We start from the raw sequence: 21,405 nt of genomic DNA, 5'->3' as shown, positions 1-21,405 counted from the left end.
AAACACGTCCATTTGAAGGTTATGTGTTTTGTCTTTTTCTAAATGTTGCCGTTTTCTTGTTTGTTTTTTTTAATCAACAAAATAACCCACTATATATATATTAAACACTACCATTTACTCATTTTTATACACATTCTTCCATTTCTTCTTTCTTTTCTTCTTATTTTCTCCATTCTTCTCTTAATTTTATACAAACTTAAACAACAAATACACATTCTACCATTTACTTATTCGTGTTTTTGAATTTTTTGAAATTTTGAGTTGTGTTTTGAGAATGAGAGGATGATGGGGTATTTATAGATGAAAATTATGAATTTGAAAAGTAGCCGTTACTGTTCAATATATTCGTTAATATTCAAATTCTATATTTATTTTTATATTTAATTTCATTATTTAAAAAAAGTTAATAAAAAAAACAAAAAAAAAATAGGGAATGCCCTTGGAGGGAATGTCTCCACTCCAAAGGAACGCCCCAAAATTATGGGAATGCCTCCAATCATATATCAGTGCTACGTGTCGACTTCTGAGTGGCGGAGGGACATTCCTAACTTGGAGGGAATGCCTCCACTCCTCTTAGTCTTAGGGACTTGAAAATATTTCCAATGAATAATTTGTGTGTAACTTCCATAATTCCAAGTTTGGTCAAAAAAGAATCGAAACTTCTCCATATATGCGTTACGGAGTACAAGAAATTTGTAATTTGGTGACAAATATATAAAATATAAATAGTAAACCAGATCGATAGACGATACAATATAAATGTCGTTAATTAGTGTCTAAATCTTTACTTACATATGGAAAATTTAATAAGTTTGAAAATGATTTGATTTGGTTTAGTTCGAACTCAAATCAAAACCAAATGATCATATTTGGTTAAATTAAATCGAATTCGAACAGAAACCAAGTCATTGCCATTTGGTTTGGTATGTTCTAACGTAATTGGGTTTGATTTGGCTTTCGGTAAACCATAAACCAATTCACTGAACACTCCATTTCTAAGAAGAAGCTGTAATAGCCCATTAATATAATTTGTATAAAAGTTCCTTAAGGTTTCAACATGTCTTAATATGATATTGGGTTTACTCCAAACACTAATAAAGCAACATAAACATAGAGCCGAGATTAAGATACAAAATCAAAGTTAATTATTATGATTAGTCTTCTATAAGTTTTAACCCATTAAATTATTGTGATTTAGAAGTTCTTACGTTCATTTCCGGCCTCTTCACTTTTAGTCTTTTCAAATCCTTTTACTTTCATCGTGCATTTGCTTTTTTTGATCATTTCCTAAATCGGTTTTTTTTTTTATCATTCATTGAATAGAAGCAACTTGCAAGAACGAAGAATTGAATCCTTATTGCTTGATTCACGATCGCTAAAAATGACGGAGCAAACACATGCATACATATAATTGATCATATTACTTTGAGCGAGTTTGAGCATCATTGTTTTCAAACTCAGGTGTTTGTTCAGTTACATCTTTAATTTTTCATGAATCTTAAGGGCTGAATCTTAGCCCTTAGATTATTCCCATCAATGGTTAAGATTAACATTTACCCCTTATTAAAAATAAAACACGGAGGGGTATTTTCATAATTTACACCAAAATAAAAAACCTTATTTTCCATTTCTCTTTTTTTTTTTCTCCTGATCAAAACACACACACAGTCTCTCTCTCTCTCTCCCTCTCTTCTCCTCCATGGACGGTGACCACCACCACCACCACCATATCCGACCGCCTCCACCACCACCACTACAATTTGGATCTTTATCTCAAATCACTAGCGACAACAACAAATGAAAGATGATGTTTTAGATATTATTAGAGTGATATTTTATGTAGTTTATGCTTTTTATATAAAAAATGGATAAACAAACCATTTTTATCCATGATTTGTAGTTTTTTCTCTTATTTTTGTTTTTTTATATGATAAGAATTTGTATCTTTGGTTGTTGTTGTTTAAAATTTTTATAATGAGTTTTGTCCACAAAGTGTTTGATGAAATGTCTAAACCAAAGTGTATGTACGAAATCAAATTTGATTATATACGTATTTACTGATTGTACATAGATCTATTCTAATACTTGAATTTGTTAAATTTGTTAAATTTGTGTGTTTGTCTAGATGTATGAATAAAATCAAATATGATTTCGAATGGGTATTTCACACTGTATGTTTAAAATCATTTTTGATTTTAAATGAGTTTCTTGGTATGTAAATCATTTTGTTTTGTCTCAATGTGCTGATTTTGTATAGCTTTTCCCCAATGTATACGTAAAATCATTTTTGATTTTGAATAGGTTTCAGACTTTATGAGTAAAATCAAAAATGATTTTGAATAAATTTTTTTTTAAGGAAGACATTTGGTTTGACTCAATGTGCTACAGAAAATCATATATGATTTTGTATAATTTTTCACACTGTATGCGTAAAATCAAAATTGATTTTAAATAGATTTATTTGTATAGAACTCATTTGTCTTGTCTCAAATTTATACATAGAATCGTATATGATTTTGAATAAATTTTTCATGGTGTATGCTTAAAATCAATTTTGATTTTGAATAAGTCTATTTGTACGGAAGCATATACAAAATCATATATGATTTTGAATATGTTTAATGATACCGAACTCACTTTTTTTGTCTAGATATATAAATAAAATCATATATGATTTTGTATAGGGTTTTGACACTCTATAGATAAAATCAAAAATGATTTTAAATGGTTTTCTTTGTATGGAACTCATTTGGTTTTGTCTTAATGTGTTATAAAAAATCATATATAATTTGGTAAAGGAGATCCTTTTTTAAGTATAGAATTGGATATGACATCAAAAACAGAATATGGATCTTTAACGTCTAGTACGTGGTTGTTTCCATCATTATTGGCATGAGCAACCAAGATACCAAGCTCCCTCCTCCCATATACTTGAACTCACCAAACTCTAATTAAACAACAAAAAGGAAGATAGAAAGAAAAAGATGAAAATACCTGCGCGGCCTTCGACATTATCAAGATTCAAGCTGCGGTACTTCTGCAAATTCAAACAAAAATAGAATCACAATTTCATTAAACATCTATAACAACACGATGACGGTGATGAATTAATAAATAAATATCAAAAGAAAAAACCCCTTACCCAAATCGAATTAGGGTAGTTGCTTATGAAACCCTAGACGAATTATTATTATTATTATTATAATTGGTAAAAAAAAATGGTCTATTGGAAATCATGGAATAATCGTATTCGTATCGTATACAGAAGAGAGTAGTGTGAATTACGTGGACCGTCCTTCTATTTAGCTATCGCTTCTTTCCAACCCCGCATCCAACTATTTGCAGCTTAAAAGCAATCAAAATTAAATCGAAGTCATGTTTATAAAAAGGTACCCGAATGCCCGAATAAGACGGGTTTACTATAATACAGGCGTTATTTTTATCCGATCTAAAGTGGTTGCCATTGAAAGCATATGTGAGAGGCAGTAATCCAAGAAATAGTGTTGGTTGACTGCATCATTTAGCTCTAAAAGCTCTACCCCGCCCTTAGAGATGGTTTTTTAGTGGTTCTTACTTCTCATTGTTGTTTTCATTCTTACTTAATCACTTCACTATCATATGATGTTGGAAATTTTATGTAATATGTATTTCATATGTTAGAAACATATGATTACAATAACATAATATTACAATTGAATAGATATGTTTTAAATAAAGTTAGAAAGTGTGTAGTAATTACTATTGAAGTAATGTAGGTTTGTCCCACATTCCTAGTAGCATAAACATTAAGTGTATTTATAAGGAATAGTGTTAGAGGAATAATAATAATTCCTTACAAGGCGCCACAACCCAAGTTAGCAAGGAGGGTGTGAAGCACCAGACTTGCCCGGGCCTGGGACCGGGGCCACAGGCGATGAGACGTAATGTGGCGTTTTAGTGGCGTACTTAGCAAGCTCGCATCGCTGTGAGCCACTTTGTTTTTTGCTCGACTTAGCTTGGCTTCTGGCTCAGTGGAACAAGTGATTCCTTGCATCCCACTACTGGTAATAGTGGTTCCCACAACAACAACACCACCAACACTTCAATCTGGAACCTCAACAACATTTTTTCTCCTTCACTTCACTTCAATCAGTTTTTGAAGGTAAATTCAGGTAGTACAAACTTTTTTGTCTGTTTACCATGGAAATTGACGGATTTACTTGCGTGACCCGAAATCAATTTTAAGGGTCCTCTGTTTAACAAAATCCCCGACACATTATTACCTTCCTTTTTCTGTATTTTGTTTCTTGCTTTGTTTATTTAGTTGTTAATTTTCTTGTAATATTATCTATTGCAATTCGAATATATTATCAATAAATTTATATTTTCTTGAATGGTGTTTCTACTATATACAACAAACATATTATCACAATAGTAACATAGTGATATAAAACAAGGGATTGTAAGGGTTTTATGCATTTCAATACACATTACGAGTTTCCTACCTTAGGACACTTTTGAGTTTTGACATATTCACATGTTAACCATGTTTCAACTTTTAAATGTCAATTTGCTTTGGATAGTGTATATAGCCAAATTTCATTAACTTGCATATGCAATAAGGCATTGATAAATACATTGACATAGGCGATTAATAAGTGAAGTCAACAATTGAATCTACCCAAAACTACCAAATTAATAAATCAACCATATTGAAGATAGTCGATTGTGAACACTTTTTTAATAATTAAAGTCTTTTAACGGAGTTCTAAAATGGAAAAGTTTGAGTTAAAATCTTTGAGGCAATAGGCGAGTTGCAACATATCTAAATAGACAACTTTTTATAAACGGGTCTAAATGTGCACCTCGGTAGGCGGTACACTTATTTGGTTTATTATAACCGATTCTAAGAGGTTTTGCAATATTTGATGACACTTTTGAGTTTTGACTGATTTTTGACCTCTTAAGCCTATTAAACTCATTCAATCATCACATGCCAATTTTGATCCGGTGTTGCCATGCCAGTTTTTGGTACAGTGACAACTACATCCTTCTAAGATAAGGGAGTGTTAGATACTAGTAATCAAATATGTGTGAGAGAGAGAAAGCAGAGAGAGAAAACTTGGAGAGAGAAGCCCTAGAGAAAGAAAATGGCTGGGAAAAGGTGAGACCAAGGAGAAGACAAAAAGATCCCTTCTATACTGAAAAAGGTCATGATGCATCTGTGGTTAAGTTTTACGTGGCTTGCATCCCCGATGGGTGTCGACCATGGGATTTAGGAACTAGCCTGGGGGAATACGGTACTATAGCGGGAGTGTATATCGCCAGGAAGAAAAATAAGAACGATAAGAGATTCGGTTTTGTCACTTTCAAACATGTGAGAAACAAGGAAGAGCTCGCAAGAAGACTGAAACATGCGAGGGTGGGAAAGTTTAAGGTTGAGATTAATATTGCTAAGTTTGCTGTGGAAAATGGTATCGTTGAGGAAAAGAGGAAAGATCTGTATTCGAACAGACCTAGTGGCTTTGTTCATGTTGGAGCCAAGCCTGGTGTTCACTCACATTGGGGTGTTGGAAGGCCTTCCTTCAGAGACGTTGTTAGTGGAGATGCTCGTATGGAGAAAAAGGAAAAGGTCATCATTGTTAATCCTGGTGTTACGGCTTTATCCAATTATCATCTAAGGTCCCATGTAGTAAGATGTAATGATTTCAAAAGTTTGTGTTCTGCTCAGTCACTGATGGAGGAGGCGGGCTTTAACGATGTCGAGTTTAGATATCTGGGCGGCCTGAACATTTTGCTCTCTTTTGTCAATGAGCATAATGCTTCGGATTTCATCTATAAAGAAAGTGTTTGGAGAAATTGGTTCTCCAAGGTGGAAGCTTGGCAAGGACAGGTGATGCCGTTTGAAAGATTTGTTTGGTTGTCAATCACCGGGGTTCCTCTTCATTTAGCAGTTTCCGACGTACTTGTTTACATTGGGAAACAATTCGGGAAAATAGTGGTACCACCGGAAAACTGTGAAAACATTATTAACCTGGATCGGTTCTTGATTGGTGTATTAGTGGATGATGGAAGTCCTGTTAATACCTCCATGACTTTAAAGAAGGAAGATAGATCTTTCAAAATATGGGTCTCTCAAGTGAAAGAAAAGTGGTGTCCGTTTTCGAAGAAGAAGATTGTTATTGGTCGTCCGGTGAATTCTCCGGTCAAATTGGCTGATGAACGTCCAGTCACTAGTAGAAAAGTAGTTGAAGAGGCAGAGGATAACGATTTGCATTGGAACTCGAATGATGGGTTGGAAAAGGGAGAGGTGGATTTGCATGGGAAGTTGAATGGTGGCTCGGAGCATGAGAATATTTTTTCATTTCCCATGCAGAATAATATCGGGGTGGACCCACAGATGGTGCAGCCCTTTACTGCTCCAGTTCCTCGAAAATTAAGTAAAAAAGGCAGATTTAATAAATATCGTAAAAAAGGGGACTTTTCAGTTGACTGGGCTAGCAAACTTGGGGAATATAACGCTAGGCCCAAAAAGAGACAAAGAGAAAATGACTTTTGCGGGCCTGAGGACTCGTTGGGCCTAAATGAAGCAGCCTCTAGTTCTTTTGTCCCTGATCTAATTGGTCAGCCTTTTCCTCCCTTGGTCAACGAGGTGGACCTCAGTTATTGTCCTATCTCTGACCATTCCAAGGAAACCTCCACTAAAAATACAAATGAGGATATTATTATGGATGTGGAAGATAATGACACAGAAAAAGCACCATCTCAAAACGAAGAACTGGATGAGGAAGTGAAGGGTACCATGGGCATGGGAGACGTGGTGAGAGTCAATCTAAGCAAGTTCCCTGAGGCTGTCAAAGATGTCATCATCAATGAAGGTAACAATGAGGTTTTTAAATGAATTGTTTATCAATTAATATTAGGCGATTTGGGGGAAATGGAAAATGTGGGTGGATTAAGGGTATTAAAAACAAAGAAGGGATAATTTTTATTTCGTTTCAAGAAACCCAATGCTCGGGGTTGTCTGAAGCTTATTTTAGGAGTTTTTGGGGTAGCCAGGATATGGAGTGGGATATTGTTGAACCTACTGGCAGGTCTGGTGGACTTGCTTGTGTGTGGGACCCAGGCGTGTTCACTAAAATAAGTAGTTTCAAGCATTCCAATTTTCTGCTAATTAAAGGGAAGTTTAAGGGTAGGGGAGATGTGGTGAATGTGATTAATGTCTATGCTCCCCAAAGATTGCGCGATAAAAAATCTTTATGGGAAAAATTATTGGAGTTAAGAAATGCGGACGGAGATTTATGGTTATTCATGGGAGATTTTAATGCGGTTAGGATTCCGGAAGATAGATTGGGTTCTATATTTAATCCGGTATGTGCACGTGCTTTTAATAATTTTATTTGTGAGGCGAACTTACATGAATATGAGATGAAAGGAGGTAGGTTCACATTTTTTAAGGAAGAAAACGGAATAAGGAAATTAAGTAAAATCGATAGGGTGTTGGTGGGTAACGAGTTCTTTGATAAATGGCCTATGGCATGTCTCAGAGTGCTCCCTAGACTATTCTCAGATCACTGCCCATTACTCTTGGCATTCAAAGAGGTGGATTTCGGTCCTAAACCTTTTCGAGTCTATAACTCTTGGTTGGATAGAAACGATTACGTTGAGGTGGTCTCCAAGGCTTGGAACGAAGCAGTGGTTTTTGGTGCTGCTGATACCAGAATCATGCTCAGACTGAAACATGTAAGAGAACAACTTAAAGTTTGGAGGGACGAGTTTCGTAATAAAGAAGATGAAGAAAGAACAATGTGTAAAGCAGAATTAGAAGAGATGGATGCTATTATGGAAGAGAAGGATTTAAACGGCGAAGAAAGATGGATACGTTCTGAATGTTATAGAAGAATTCTGGAATTGGAAGATTCAAAAGCCAAGGATCTTAAACAAAAGTCTCGTATTAAATGGGCAATCGACGGAGATGAAAACTCAAGATTCTTTCATGGGTTTATCAATAAGAGAAAGTCTATTAATTCCATTCCGAACCTCGTTATTAATGGGGCTTGGGAAGATAAGCCAAAGCTGATCAAAAAACAAATTTTTGGTTTTTTCCGTGACAAATTTCGAGAAGAATGGGTCGACAGACCAAAACTGATGGATTAGGCCGGCTCAAGATTGACAAGAGAAGAAGCTGAAAGTCTCATCGGGCAGTTCTCCAAAGAGGAAATCAAAAAAGCTATTTTTGAGTGTGGAGACGATAAGGCCCCCGGGCCTGACGGCTTCAACTTCAGGTTTGTCAAACGCTTCTGGTTTCTTATGGAGTTCGAATTTGTGGCTCTTTTTAATGAGTTTTTTGCATCTGGGAAGATCAGCTTGGGGTGTGGGTCGTCATTCATCACACTCATTCCTAAGTTAAAAGATCCCAATGATTTGAATGATTACCGTCCTATTAATTTAATTAGTATAATAAACAAAGCGGTCTCAAAAGTTTTAGCCAATCGGCTAAAGAAGGTCGTGGGGTCAGTTATTTCTTATAACCAAACCGCCTTTTTGGGGGACAAAAACATTATAGATGGGCCTCTAATTCTTAACGAAATCTTCTCGTGGGCCAAAAAAAAAGGACAGGAAGTTATTTGCTTTGAAAATTGATTTTGCCAAGGCCTATGATAATGTCAACTGGAAGTTTCTTATTTCAGTTATGGGTTGGATGGGGTTCCCTAAGAGATGGTCACATTGGGTGTTTGGAATTTTGTCGTCAGCCAGGTCCTCTATTTTGGTAAATGGGTCACCAACCTTTGAATTTCAATGTCACAAGGGGATGAGACAGGGTGACCCACTTGCTCCCTTTCTGTTTATTTTGGTTATGGAAGCCCTCTCGGTGATGTTCAAGAGAGCTGTAGAAGCTGGTCTTGTTAAAGGGGTCGAGGTGGGGAAAGACAATTTGCATATTTCTCATTTGCTCTATGCGGATGATTGTGTCATACTTGGTGAGTGGAATCGTGATAATCTCAAAAATGTGGCCAGGGTACTCAGAATTTTTAATATGTGTTCAGGGCTCAAGATTCACCTAGGAAAGTCTAATATGTATGGAATCGGTGTTACGGGTGACGAGGTGGCTAATATGGCCAAAGTGGTTAACTGTGCCGCTGGAACGCTCCCCTTTAAGCATTTAGGAGTATGGATTGGGGCAAATATGAACAGGATAGTCAATTGGAATTTCATTATTGACATATTTGACGCTAGACTGTCCCGTTGGCGTGCTACTAGTTTGTCGATGGCTGGCAGAATCATTCTCATTAAATCAGTGTTGGAAAGCTTACCTACTTATTCTTTTTCACTGTATAAAGCTCCTCAGAAGGTTATCGAATGTTTAGAGGTTCGAATTAGAAGGTTTCTTTGGGGTAGTTCGAGTGATGGTCAGAAAATTCATTGGGTGGCATGGGACAGAGTCGCTTCACCTGTTGATATGGGTGGTCTTGGGCTCAGCAAACTTAGGGACACTAATGTCGCACTTCTTTCAAAATGGTTGTGGAGGTTTAAAAATGAACCTAACAGCTTATGGAGAAGGGTTATCGACTCAATTCACGATACAAAGAGGGGTTGGCTTCATGTCAAGGTGAATAAGTACTTACCAGGCACTTGGAATAATATTGTCAAATGCTTTGAGTCGGTTAAGGTGGTTGGAAAAGGAATTAACTGTTTACTTAAAGGTGTCGTGGGCAATGGGCACGATATTAGTTTCTGGTTGGATAATTGGATAGGTGAAGAACCGCTTAGACATAAATATCCTCTTTTATTTAAGCTTGAAAAGAACAAGAAGGCTATGGTGGCTGACAAGGTAGTCGGGGGATCGGGCAGTAACTGTATAAATTAGGATTGGATCAAAAAACCATCCAACAACGAGGAAAAGGGAGAACTGGTCAGCCTTGAGAGAATGATGGAAGGGGTGGTCATGGGTACTAGAGTGGACAGATGGGTTTGGTCGGGTAGTAAAGATAAAGTCATGACGGTTAGAAGCGTGAAAGACTTCATTAACAGTGGCCAGGATTTTAGCGGCAGGTTTGTTTTTGAATGGTGCAAATGGATTCCAAGGAAATGTAATGTCTTCTTATGGAGGGCGGCTATGAATAGAATCCCTACGTCTGAAGCTTTACAAGTCCGTAACTGCCACATCCCTGATCCTATGTGTGTCTTTTGTGGGGAGGAGGTGGAGACTGAGGAGCATGTTTTTTGCAAGTGTATCTTGGCGACCAAAATCTAACAGTGGGTACAAGACTGGCGCAAATCGTCCCCTTTCTTTATCTTCGACGTCAAGGACCTCTTATTGTATCACGAACATCAAAGGAAGAACGACATTGAAAGAGTGGTTATAAAAGGTATCATCATGATGAGTTGCTGGTTCATTTGGAAGACAAGGTGTGAGATCAAGTTCAACAACGGAAGCGGAAATGAGAAGACTATCATGCACAACATCAAGTCAATGGAGTATTTGTGGTTTTGTAATAGATCTAAAAACAATAGGGTGTCTTGGACCGATTGGTGCTCTTTCAAGTTCATGTAAATATTTGTACATATATACTGTCGGCGTTTCGCCGGGGTGAGTTATCAATAGAATTTCACTTTTCAAAAAAAAACTCATTCAATCAGTTAAAACATTTGGAAACAACCACTAACGAGATAGAGGGTGGAGTCATTGAAACAGGGCATTGGCTAACTTAGGAGTGGGAGAAAGCTCTAATAATGATAAAAATTCCATGGCTTAATTAGCTTATTTACGTATTAAGACTTAAAATGATCAGGAGATGATGATGATGTAAAAGACTAGATTTTGTAAACATGGAGACTAGAGAGGCAGAGGCTGGTACTGTCGGGAAACTAGAAAGTGGTTGTAACATCAACAATCGCAATCTTTTGGGTATAGTATGACTTCCATCAAAACTCGCATCTTTTTCAAAGTAATTTTTGCTAGTTCTAAAATAATAAAATTTTATTTTTATATTTGAAATCAACATTTTACAGGGCTAGCTAATGACGACGTGGACAAAGACTATGGGTATTCAACCAAGATATGTATTTCGAGCCAAGGTATTAATTTTTTAGACGGGTAAAGTTTGGGTAATTTTTTAGAGTATGTGATATTTTTACGAATATCCATTCATATATTTGACGGCATTAATGCACAACATTAATTGTGTTGTAGATATTGATTGATTGAATTGAATGAAAAACAAAATTTAATTGCCAAAGTTACAAGGTACATTGTGCTTTTAACATTAATGATTTACGTAAAACTTGAGATCGAGTATCTACGTCCATAAGTACGTAGTGTACAAATCATCATCATCACGATGATTACCATCATCGAAATTCTGTGAATAACTAACAGCATCATAACGAAACACCAAAGGCTTAGAAGATCCATATATGCTTCTCTTGCTTTCTTCAACAACTTTGTGCATCAATTTCTTCCACTTTCGTCTTTGTCGATCACTACTCCCTCGTCTACCACTTTTTATTCGTGTGTATTGTTCGTCTACTGGGACACATGAAGGTGACATACAACCGGAGAAGTAAGACGACCGGCGTTGGCTAGGGGAAGTGATACATTCAGTCGTGATAACCATTTTTCTTGTGTGTCAAGTGAAATGAGTGCAAGTTATGTTGATGAAATGAATATTGAAGAGATAACGTGAAGATTAATTATATATGGTTGGTTGGTTGGTTGAATGCGAGTGCGTGTATATAGTGTCAAGTACGTGTTTTTTTTTCTTTTAATTAATTAAGTAGTGTTGTGACTTTAGTTAGAGGGTCGTTTTGATAGTGAATGTTGCAATCGTAACAGCTAGGTTGTGGGTCTCATGGATATTTTGTAACTTTTGGCCACTAAATATGATACTTGCTAATATATATGCACAAATAATAGTTGGTACAAGGAATTAAAGACCATGTCGTTAATCGTTAAGGCCTTAGCCAACCCACGACACCATTCTGTCTCTTTCTCACTGCCACATTAGTTGTTCTCTCTTCTAAATCACCTTTTCCTCACTCACTATCAACTCTACTTTTTTCTCACCCCTTCCTCAACTACCAACCAAAAAAAGAATCAAAACAAAAAAACAAAAAAAAATGCATTTGGACCCACCCTCACCCCACTCCCTCTCGTCCTCCCCCTTCCACCCAACAAAGTGCCTCCATCGACGAAGCTGAGGAATCTCCGTTGCCAATCGAGTCCTCATCGACGAAGCTGAGGAAGAGCCCACGAAGGGGACGTTGGCTCCGGCCTAACAAGTAATACTCCAGAATAAGTATAATAATATTCAACAATGAAGCATATCTCGTTAATTACAATATCCACACATTATGTATATACATGTACAATAATGAAAAGTAATGATATGTAAGCTTAAATGAATAGTTTACATGTCTAATCAATTCAATTATCTATATTTAGATTTTATTTTGTACATTTCTTTTTTCATCTTTATCTTCAATCTATCTTAGAATATGATTTATTTATTATACAACGAGAGTAAATACCCACACGATGCGATGGTAGGGTGATAGGTAATAGACTGTGATATGTTATAGAGTGTGATAGCCAAATGCCTTAGCCGTACGGGCTTCACCCTCGGATTTAAAAATTCATCGAAAGTATATCGAATGACATCTCTAAAGAAATGACATGAAATTTTAAGAACACTCATATAATTTTTATACTTTATCGATTTACGGTTTTTGAGATAAAAGATTTTGAATAAATTAGATAAATTTATGGAAGAAAGAGAAAAATGAGTGGTTGCGATTTGAGGGTATTTTAAGGGTATTATGAATAAGTGATAAGATATTTTAGGGTTTTCAAATTTTGAAAAGAGAAAATATTTTATAATGCAGTAGAGATAAAAATAATATCTAAACAACATGTACTTAATTTGATAATAAAACATCTTCTTCGATCAGTATATTCATATCACGATATTAGAAAACTGAAATAAAAAGTGCCCATCAGTCCATCACTTTTCTTTTGGATAAGAAGTTAGGCGCCACTGTTATGGCACACGTCAGCAGTACACTTATCCTCTTAAGTCAACAGTCAACTTGTAAAAGAGAACAAAAGAAGGCCAAAAGCAAAAATAGAAAAACAGAATTTGTGTTAGCCTGCCTAATGGATCTTGGTGGCCCGTTAAAGCATTTATCTACTAAACTAACAATATCTGCTAAGGACCTTTTAGACGTCTTTGAGCTTAACATTATATCGGTATATTTTTATAAATTTTTATACATTTATGGATTCTTTAAATTCTATAACTTTATTTCTAACCATATAAACATCCTTACATGTCATTTTACCTCTAACTAACTAAAAAAAAAAAAGTAAGGATAAGTAAGGGCATTTTCTTAGGTAAAGACATTCTTCAAAAAATTCTTAGTTTTGGACAAGCTTCAATGACAAATGATATCAAAAGGTGCCTAAGGGCACCCCCATGGTATCTTCAATGCTAAAGACGCCATTAGGCGTCTTTGAGGTGCCACATCATATCCTTATAAATCCTTCAAGTTCTATAATTTTATCTCCAACCATACAAACATCCATAATTATCCTTACATATCCTTTTAACTCCAACTAAAAACAAAAATATATTAGGTAAGGACAAGTAAGGGCATGCTCTTAGGTAAGGGCATCATTCAAAAAATCTTTAGTTTTGGACAAGCTTCAACGACAAAGGATATCCACTTGCACCTAAGAGCACCCCCAATTGGAGATAGTCTAATACTCGTAATTTCTTGACGTTGTTGTCTTGTTGATAGCTATTTTTTTCTCAGCAGAGTATTTTAGTGCCACGTTTCAATCCTCTCAAAAGGAAAAAAAACTAACTTGACAAAATGAAAGCATATGATTTCTTAATGAATTTTTAACGCAATATTTTTTTAGTACATATTAAAACTAAAACTAAAAATCTGGTTCAATTTCATTAACTATTTAGACTTTATTTTTCTGTTTTAAGGCTGAATGACTGACAACAATCTCGAGCATTGGTATAACCTATTTGAGTTTGAATCCAAGACGATGCCCTAAAAGGATGTCTTGAATGAATATAGCATCACAAGAATCCCCTTACTACATAGATTTAAACCTATTACCCAACGGTGAAAAAACCCTTAGAGGAAAACTCTAACCAATGTTAATTATTTGACAAGATTGAAGAAATGAACTCATATGACCAAATGGGATCATTGTCAATAAAAGTTTATGTATAATGGTTTTAAAGTTGTTACAAAGTAACTAGTTAAGATAATGTGAATTTTGGTTTGGAGACCCGTGATCGAACCTTGATTCCTCGCATTTTTGAACATTTGCTTTCTGAGCATGTGGGCGTACGTGTTATCACTTATGTTTTGCAGGAATACACGAGCTCCAACTTCCAGCTAACTACTCACTTTGGATGTCACCGTTAGAGTTGAAATCATTAACATGTAATACTTGATATTCTAAAAAAAGATAAAATAAAATATAGTAGAATATATGTAGACGTAAATTTTTACTGTTCAAATAATAAAAGAGAAAAAGAAAAAAAAATATATGTAGACGTAGTTTATTTATCTTGGATTAGACACTACTAACAACAGCCCAAATTAAGGAGCTAGTTTACTATGGGCTTTGTAAAGTTAAGACGGCCTGGCTAGGAGGCCCATTAAAAAACCTTCAGAATATCAGTCAAAGTTTCTATTGGGACTTTGAGATTCTCAAATTGAGAGTCACTGGCCACTGGGTTGTAAAATAAGTATGAATTTTTCATACTGGTAAACCATGATACCTAGTATTAAACTACACGAGTGATTGAGAATGAACCGAGATTAGAAGTATGTCGTAGCCGAATGTATTTCAAAGTTTTTAGTAAAGACATAAGATTCATGATTTGATGAAAGTACATATAAAAGTATAAAACGAATACAAATTTCAAACTTATTTCATTTCTAGCTTTGGTAGTGTCAACCATTAATATCGGTGATTTTGATTTCTCAAAATAAAACTTACAATGAAAAAAGGTATAAAACACAAGAGGGCATTTCAATTTTTAATAATTTGAATGCTTAACGTATTGACATGTTATATGAGGAAGAGTGGCTACAAAATGGGTGAAGTTTGGATAGGGTTTTTCTGGTTTGTATGGAAGCAAAGTAAACAGGATCATTAGACTTTAAAAATCCCAACAAGCATATGTATCTTATTAAGTTAAGCTTATTAAACCAAACTTAAAAATCGTAATACATTGGAAAAATCATATAAATATTTTTTTTATAAATTTACTCTATTATAAAGCATTGGAAATATTTATTTAAGAAAAAGAAAACTTAATATATTGATTTTCCTTCTATAGAGTTACAAACTTTTTATATACAGCATTAGAAAATGTTAAAATAAAATTTGTCAAAGCCTATTTGGTCCATACTGTTTTTGGGATACACAATTCTAATGATTATAGCCGCTGTACCATAGTTGATAAACAATGCAAACTACCGAAAAAAAAATTCTAATGATTATTGAGGATTTACTATGCAGCTTGTAACCTTTGCCTAACAAACACGGGGCACAATTCATTCAGTTTAAGGTTTTGTTTGTTTAAGATTTAATGGACTTAATAAAAATATTTAGCTTATTAAGTCATTTAAAATTGTTTGTGTTGAACAGAATAATTAAAAAAAAAAAAAAACTTAATACGTAAAACTAATATTTAATCATTTAATCACTTAATCCATTGAGTTAATTAACAATTAAAAAAACAAACTAGCCCTAATTGTGATAATTTTGTGACCATTTCCGAACTTTATTTTGTGCAATCCAAAATATTTAACTGATTAGATTCAATTGCGATTACATAGGGAACCGGGAAGCCTCTAAAAGTGAAGTCGAAAAAAAAAATAAAAATTTGAAAAGCCGTTATGTCCTGCATGAGAAACGGTTATTATTCGTTTGAAACCGGGTCGGGTAAGAAAGTAAAAAATATGGATAATTATGATTTATTATCATTCAAAAAGAGAGAAAGAAATGAGCACCAGAAAAATACCATGAATTGTTTTCGACCACCAAAATCTCACCCAAATCCAAAACAAAATTTGTGCGCGCCAAACACTTTACTTTGTCTTCCACACTCTCTGTGTGTGTATTATCTTTTTTTTTTTTTTTGTTTTCTTTCTTTCTTTGAAAAAAAAAAAAAAAAAACATTTTGTAAGAATGGCAATGGCGTTGGCTCTTCGTAGGCTCTCGTCGTCTGCAGACAAGCCGTTGCAACGTCTCTTTAATGGCGGTCAGCTCTACTCCATGGTCTGTTTCATTAATTAGCTCTGTTGAGTTTTTGTTACATTCTTCTTTTATTAATCATTTGTATATTGATTTGAGTTACGTGATTGTGTTTGTTATACTGTGATATGATAGTCGTCTCTGCCTAGTGAAGCCGTGTACGAGAAAGAAAGGCCCGGCGTCACTGTAAGTGTTTTTTTTTTGTTTGAGTTTGTGTATGGATGAGTTTCTGATGTGGAGAGTTTATATATGTGTATGTGTGTGTGAAATTGTAGTGGCCAAAGCAGTTGAATGCTCCACTTGAGGTTGTGGATCCTGAGATTGCAGATATTATTGAGCACGAAAAGGCTCGTCAATGGAAGGTCTATCTCTTTCTATCTGTATTTCGCCATGATTAATTTGGTTTGCTATGAGCTTTTATTTCAAAATTTTACTAAGTTTTCTGTATATTTTGTAAAACTTCTTGTGAGGATGCTGTTTCATATAGGGTTATATTACAATTCTAATATGTATCAGAACTTAAATGGATCTGTGTACTCTGCATAGTGATGGTATTTGCTACAACTCTGTTTATAACCTTGATTTATAATCATAAAATTAGACTAATAAATGAAAGGTACATCGATCCTTAATGAAATTTTTGTACAAATGGTTTTGAAACCTGATATGACAATATAATTAGAAGAAATAGCCATGCTCTTGCAATTTTTAACAGTGTGTATGAAGATAAAAAACTACTTTTCAGCCTTTCTAGTGCTAAGGATGATTATGTGTTTTCTCTATATAATCACTGAACTACAAGATTGATTGCCAAGTAGATATGCATAAAGGAACTGGTGTCATGTATTTGGATTGAAATATAAGCTTTCTTATCTGACTGGGTTATTGATTGGTTTATTTAGGGTCTTGAACTCATACCATCAGAGAACTTTACCTCCCTATCAGTGATGCAAGCAGTTGGATCTGTGATGACTAACAAATACAGTGAAGGCTATCCAGGTGCTAGATACTATGGTGGAAACGAGTAAGCAAACCACTTTTACTTCATATATGTGGTTTGTCATGAACTAAGTGTGATATCTATTCTTCTGCTATCTAAAAGTTCTGATGACTAGTTCGATTAACGTTTAGACATCTTTTGTTGCTTTTTTTCGGTTCTGAGGTGAATAGTTTTTCGCTTTGTAGGTACATTGACATGGCTGAAACTTTGTGCCAAAAACGTGCCTTGGAAGCCTTCCGGTTAGATCCTGCAAAATGGGGAGGTAGTTACATTCACATGTGCCTTGTCAAGTTTATACAGCTACTCCTAATATTTTTATCACTTTAAAAATGATAAACCATCAGAAAACATATCTAATTCTCATGTACAATCCAGTGAACGTGCAGTCTCTTTCGGGGTCACCAGCTAACTTCCAGGTTTACACTGCACTACTGAAGGCTCATGACAGAATCATGGCCCTTGATCTTCCTCATGGTGGACATTTGTCACACGGTTACCAGGTGCTAAATGATACGTTAATTTGTATTTTTCATGATGCATTCTACTATCAAGTTTATTGATGATGTTAAAAAAAGGTCTCATATGTTGGAAGTAATCTAATAGTTTACTTGTTTTACTTTCTCAGACTGATACAAAGAAGATTTCTGCGGTATCTATATTTTTTGAGACTATGCCTTACAGACTAAACGAGAGCACTGGTTATATTGATTATGATCAGGTGCTTACAACTTTTTCTTGTTTTTCTCATTGTTCTTTATATATAACTTTCTATCATTTTAACGGGTGTATTTCAAACTGCAGTTGGAGAAAAGTGCAACACTCTTTAGGCCAAAATTGATAGTTGCTGGTGCAAGTGCTTATTCTCGTTTGTATGACTATGCACGCATTCGCAAGGCAAGTACTGTTAACTTATATGTTAATGAGCTTGTGAATGCCAGAGCATGACTAAGTTATATATGGTTATATTTAACCAAAGACTCACAATTGTCATATATATTTTCACAGGTCTGTGACAAGCAAAAAGCCATTCTGTTGGCCGATATGGCTCACATCAGTGGGCTGGTTGCAGCTGGGGTTGTCCCATCTCCATTTGAATACGCAGATGTCGTGACCACTACGACTCACAAGTCCCTTCGTGGTCCACGTGGTGCCATGATCTTCTTTAGAAAGGGGCTGAAAGAAGTCAACAAACAAGGAAAAGAGGTACATTTAGTTGCTAAATTGTGTCCATGACAAACGCTGCTCCTTTGATACCTGACTTTACTCTTATCTATTAAAGATATATTAATTAAAACTTTATTCTGGAAGGTGTTCTATGATTTTGAAGACAAAATCAACCAGGCTGTCTTTCCTGGACTACAAGGAGGCCCACACAATCACACTATCACTGGTTTGGCAGTTGCGTTGAAACAGGTCAATTTGCTGCCTTCAAGATCATAAACAACTTTTTCTTGACACTTTTGGCGTATAGTCATATGATTCAATCAATATAATTATTTCAAAAAAGTTCACTAGTCGCATGCCCAATGTAAGATTTTATCCCAATCTGTTGGACAATGCAGGCAACAACAGCAGAATACAAGGCATATCAAGAGCAAGTCATGAGCAACTGCGCCAAGTTTGCAGAGGTATGACTAAGCTACATTTCATGCCTAGCACCCATAGAACTTTCTCCAAATTCAAGTAGTATCGTAACGCTGAAAATTTTCAATGCTTTCAGACTTTAACTAAGAGCGGATATGAGCTTGTTTCTGGAGGAACAGAGAACCACTTGGTTTTAGTCAATTTGAAACCGAAGGTAAACAATATAATATTACTTTCAGAATTTCATTTATCCAATAGTTCCCAAATATATAGAAATAGATTGACAAGTTGTTTACATCTTTACCAGGGAATTGATGGTTCAAGGGTTGAAAAGGTGTTGGAAGCTGTTCACATTGCAGCCAACAAAAACACTGTCCCTGGTGATGTATCTGCCATGGTTCCTGGTGGTATCAGAATGGGTGAGATACATTACTTAATAAATTGATTTCGTCTATATTAAACAAGAATATTTACGACTATTGTTCTTTTAGGAACCCCTGCTTTGACTTCTAGGGGATTTGTTGAAGAGGATTTTGCTAAAGTTGCCTATTTCTTTGACCTTGCTGTAAAACTGGCTTTGAAGATCAAGGGTGCAGCCCAAGGTATATACTTCGACACCTCTATTATCATTATTATATTTCACACGAACTTGCACATATGAAAATAGTTTATACAAGTCATAGTATGTGAAACAACTTCTAATATGTTCATTTATGAATGATCATGCTTATGTTTTGAATTATACATCATGGTATTGTTTTTGTGAATCAGGAACAAAGTTGAAGGACTTTGTGGCCGCAATGGAGTCAGGTAACTTCCAATCAGAACTTTCAAAGCTTCGCCATGACGTGGAGGAATATGCCAAACAATTCCCAACGATCGGGTTTGAGAAGGAAACCATGAAATACAAAAACTAAGGAGTCATAAATGCCAGGTAAGGGCTTGAAAGGATGTTGTTTTGCCATATAAGTCAGATAACTTCATTTAATCTTTTCATTGACTAATGCGTTCAAAGATTCTTAGCTTTCTTAATGGAATATACGATTTTCATAAAATTTGGCAGCTTCTTTTAAGATAACAGAATGATTTTGGATACATGGAACATGCAGGCACAGGAATTGGGACAATGATTTTGGTTTGGAAGGTGGAGGTGTGTATTTAAGTGGATGCTTCCATTGAAATTATGAAAGCCATTATATCAAGAATGTGACTAAGGCTTATTTCTATATGAACTCACTTGAATCTTGATTTCATTTGTATCCAATGTATATGTAAATCAATGGATGTTTTCTATAAACCAATAAACCTTTCTATTTGGCTCAATCCTCTAACCATTTGGTCTTCCAGGTTCTATTTATGCAATGTTACAAAAGATTGAAACATTAGTGCAGATTCTACGAGATAAGATAAAAAATTACAAATGTGTAGATGATAAATAATGCTGAGGTATATGAAAGTCTAGTTCATACTGTTTTGTGTCGATGATGATGGATGAACTTAGTGATCTTAAGAAAAGATGTAATTTGCAACTTAATGGATGTATGGTATTGCAATTTGCAAGATAGCTTATTGCACAGGTTTAAACAAATCTGTCCTTAATCAATTAAAAAGTAGTTATAAGTTGGTTTCACCATTATCAAGGTGACCTAGTAGTTGGGCGTAACCAATGGGGGACTAACTCCTTCCACACACCACAAGAGTCATATTTTTCTTAAAAAGATTAGTTCATGTCTTAGAGATTCAAATGAATTTCTAATAGGGCCACCTCAAGATCGGTTGATCTCTAGATGAGAAAGATATCATGGTGAGAAATTATATCACTTAATATGATTTTGTGAGAAGTTGTAAATTTTCGGTCAAACAAATTAGGCGAGTTAACGTATAAATAGTTTTAAACACACAAGCGATACTGTTGTATTACACTGAGCGGAGTAGGGTTGACTCTCGCTGACTCTCGCCCCTTGTCACCCAAAGTCGCCCCCACACCACCCCTTTTGGCCAACTTTTCTCTCGCCCGACCTCCACAGCTCGCCCAAAGGGGCTTGGACCCACGCGAAGACCGAAGAACTTGTGGATCTTTTTTCTTTTCTCCTTTTCTTTTATCTATTTTTATTGTATATATGTGTGTGTGGTTTATAGGGGTGTGTGCTATAGAGAGAGAAAAAAAATTCAAATGTGTTGCCGGTGGTGGTTTGAAGGAATAAGAAAACCCCATTTGCACTTTTGTCTTTGTGTGTTGTTTATTTTATTATTTTGTAATTTTTATATTTTACATACTCAAGTATCTATGACTTTAACCTTTAAACCTTTTGTCCTCAAATACTTGTATTTTGTAATTTTTATTACACACCCTCAAGTTATTAAAATGAATATATATATATAAATAAATTTTCCATAATATATGTTTATGTTTTAAATATATAAATATGAAACAAATTTTAAAAAAAAAATCAATCATTAGAAGTGACACATGTCACAAGTCGTCCACCCCTTAAAAACCCACCTATTTCCACATTTTTTGAGGGGCAACTCTTTTTACCTCACATGCCAC

General features: G+C 35.1%; 3 protein-coding genes across 3 annotated transcripts; all 3 read left to right on the top strand.

The window, feature by feature from the left end:
- Positions 1–6,876: 6,876 nt before the first annotated feature.
- On the top strand, positions 6,877–8,136 carry LOC122588172. Its single transcript, XM_043760300.1, has one exon. It carries the CDS (start codon positions 6,877–6,879, stop codon positions 8,134–8,136), a length of 1,260 nt encoding a protein of 419 aa, XP_043616235.1.
- A 535-nt stretch (positions 8,137–8,671) lies between these two features.
- On the top strand, positions 8,672–9,847 carry LOC122588171. The gene has a single exon (XM_043760299.1). The coding sequence runs from the start codon at positions 8,672–8,674 to the stop codon at positions 9,845–9,847; it is 1,176 nt and encodes a 391-aa protein (XP_043616234.1).
- Positions 9,848–16,178: 6,331 nt separating this feature from the next.
- Positions 16,179–20,177, top strand: LOC122586530 (serine hydroxymethyltransferase 1, mitochondrial). Its single transcript, XM_043758514.1, has 16 exons — positions 16,179–16,294; positions 16,406–16,456; positions 16,546–16,632; positions 17,173–17,294; positions 17,456–17,532; positions 17,646–17,770; positions 17,896–17,988; positions 18,072–18,164; positions 18,276–18,473; positions 18,579–18,683; positions 18,833–18,898; positions 18,991–19,068; positions 19,162–19,273; positions 19,346–19,456; positions 19,626–19,788; positions 19,964–20,177. The coding sequence occupies exons 1-15, from the start codon at positions 16,205–16,207 to the stop codon at positions 19,769–19,771; spliced, it is 1,554 nt and encodes a 517-aa protein (XP_043614449.1). The 5' UTR covers positions 16,179–16,204; the 3' UTR covers positions 19,772–19,788; positions 19,964–20,177.
- Positions 20,178–21,405: the final 1,228 nt, after the last annotated feature.

This window comes from Erigeron canadensis, chromosome 2, assembly GCF_010389155.1.
Source record: "Erigeron canadensis isolate Cc75 chromosome 2, C_canadensis_v1, whole genome shotgun sequence".
Taxonomy (NCBI): domain Eukaryota; kingdom Viridiplantae; phylum Streptophyta; class Magnoliopsida; order Asterales; family Asteraceae; genus Erigeron; species Erigeron canadensis.
This window is presented reverse-complemented; position numbering and strand designations above follow the sequence as displayed.

Bases quoted from the DNA above. Each gene is read 5' to 3' on its own strand.
- LOC122588172 (XM_043760300.1), top strand. From the start codon at position 6,877: ATGAATTGTTTATCAATTAATATTAGGCGATTTGGGGGAAATGGAAAA.
- LOC122588171 (XM_043760299.1), top strand. From the start codon at position 8,672: ATGGGTTGGATGGGGTTCCCTAAGAGATGGTCACATTGGGTGTTTGGA.
- LOC122586530 (XM_043758514.1), top strand. From the start codon at position 16,205: ATGGCAATGGCGTTGGCTCTTCGTAGGCTCTCGTCGTCTGCAGACAAG. The intron at 17,989-18,071 runs GTGCTTACAACT...TTCAAACTGCAG, and splicing joins GTTATATTGATTATGATCAG to TTGGAGAAAAGTGCAACACT. The intron at 18,899-18,990 runs GTATGACTAAGC...CAATGCTTTCAG, and splicing joins ACTGCGCCAAGTTTGCAGAG to ACTTTAACTAAGAGCGGATA.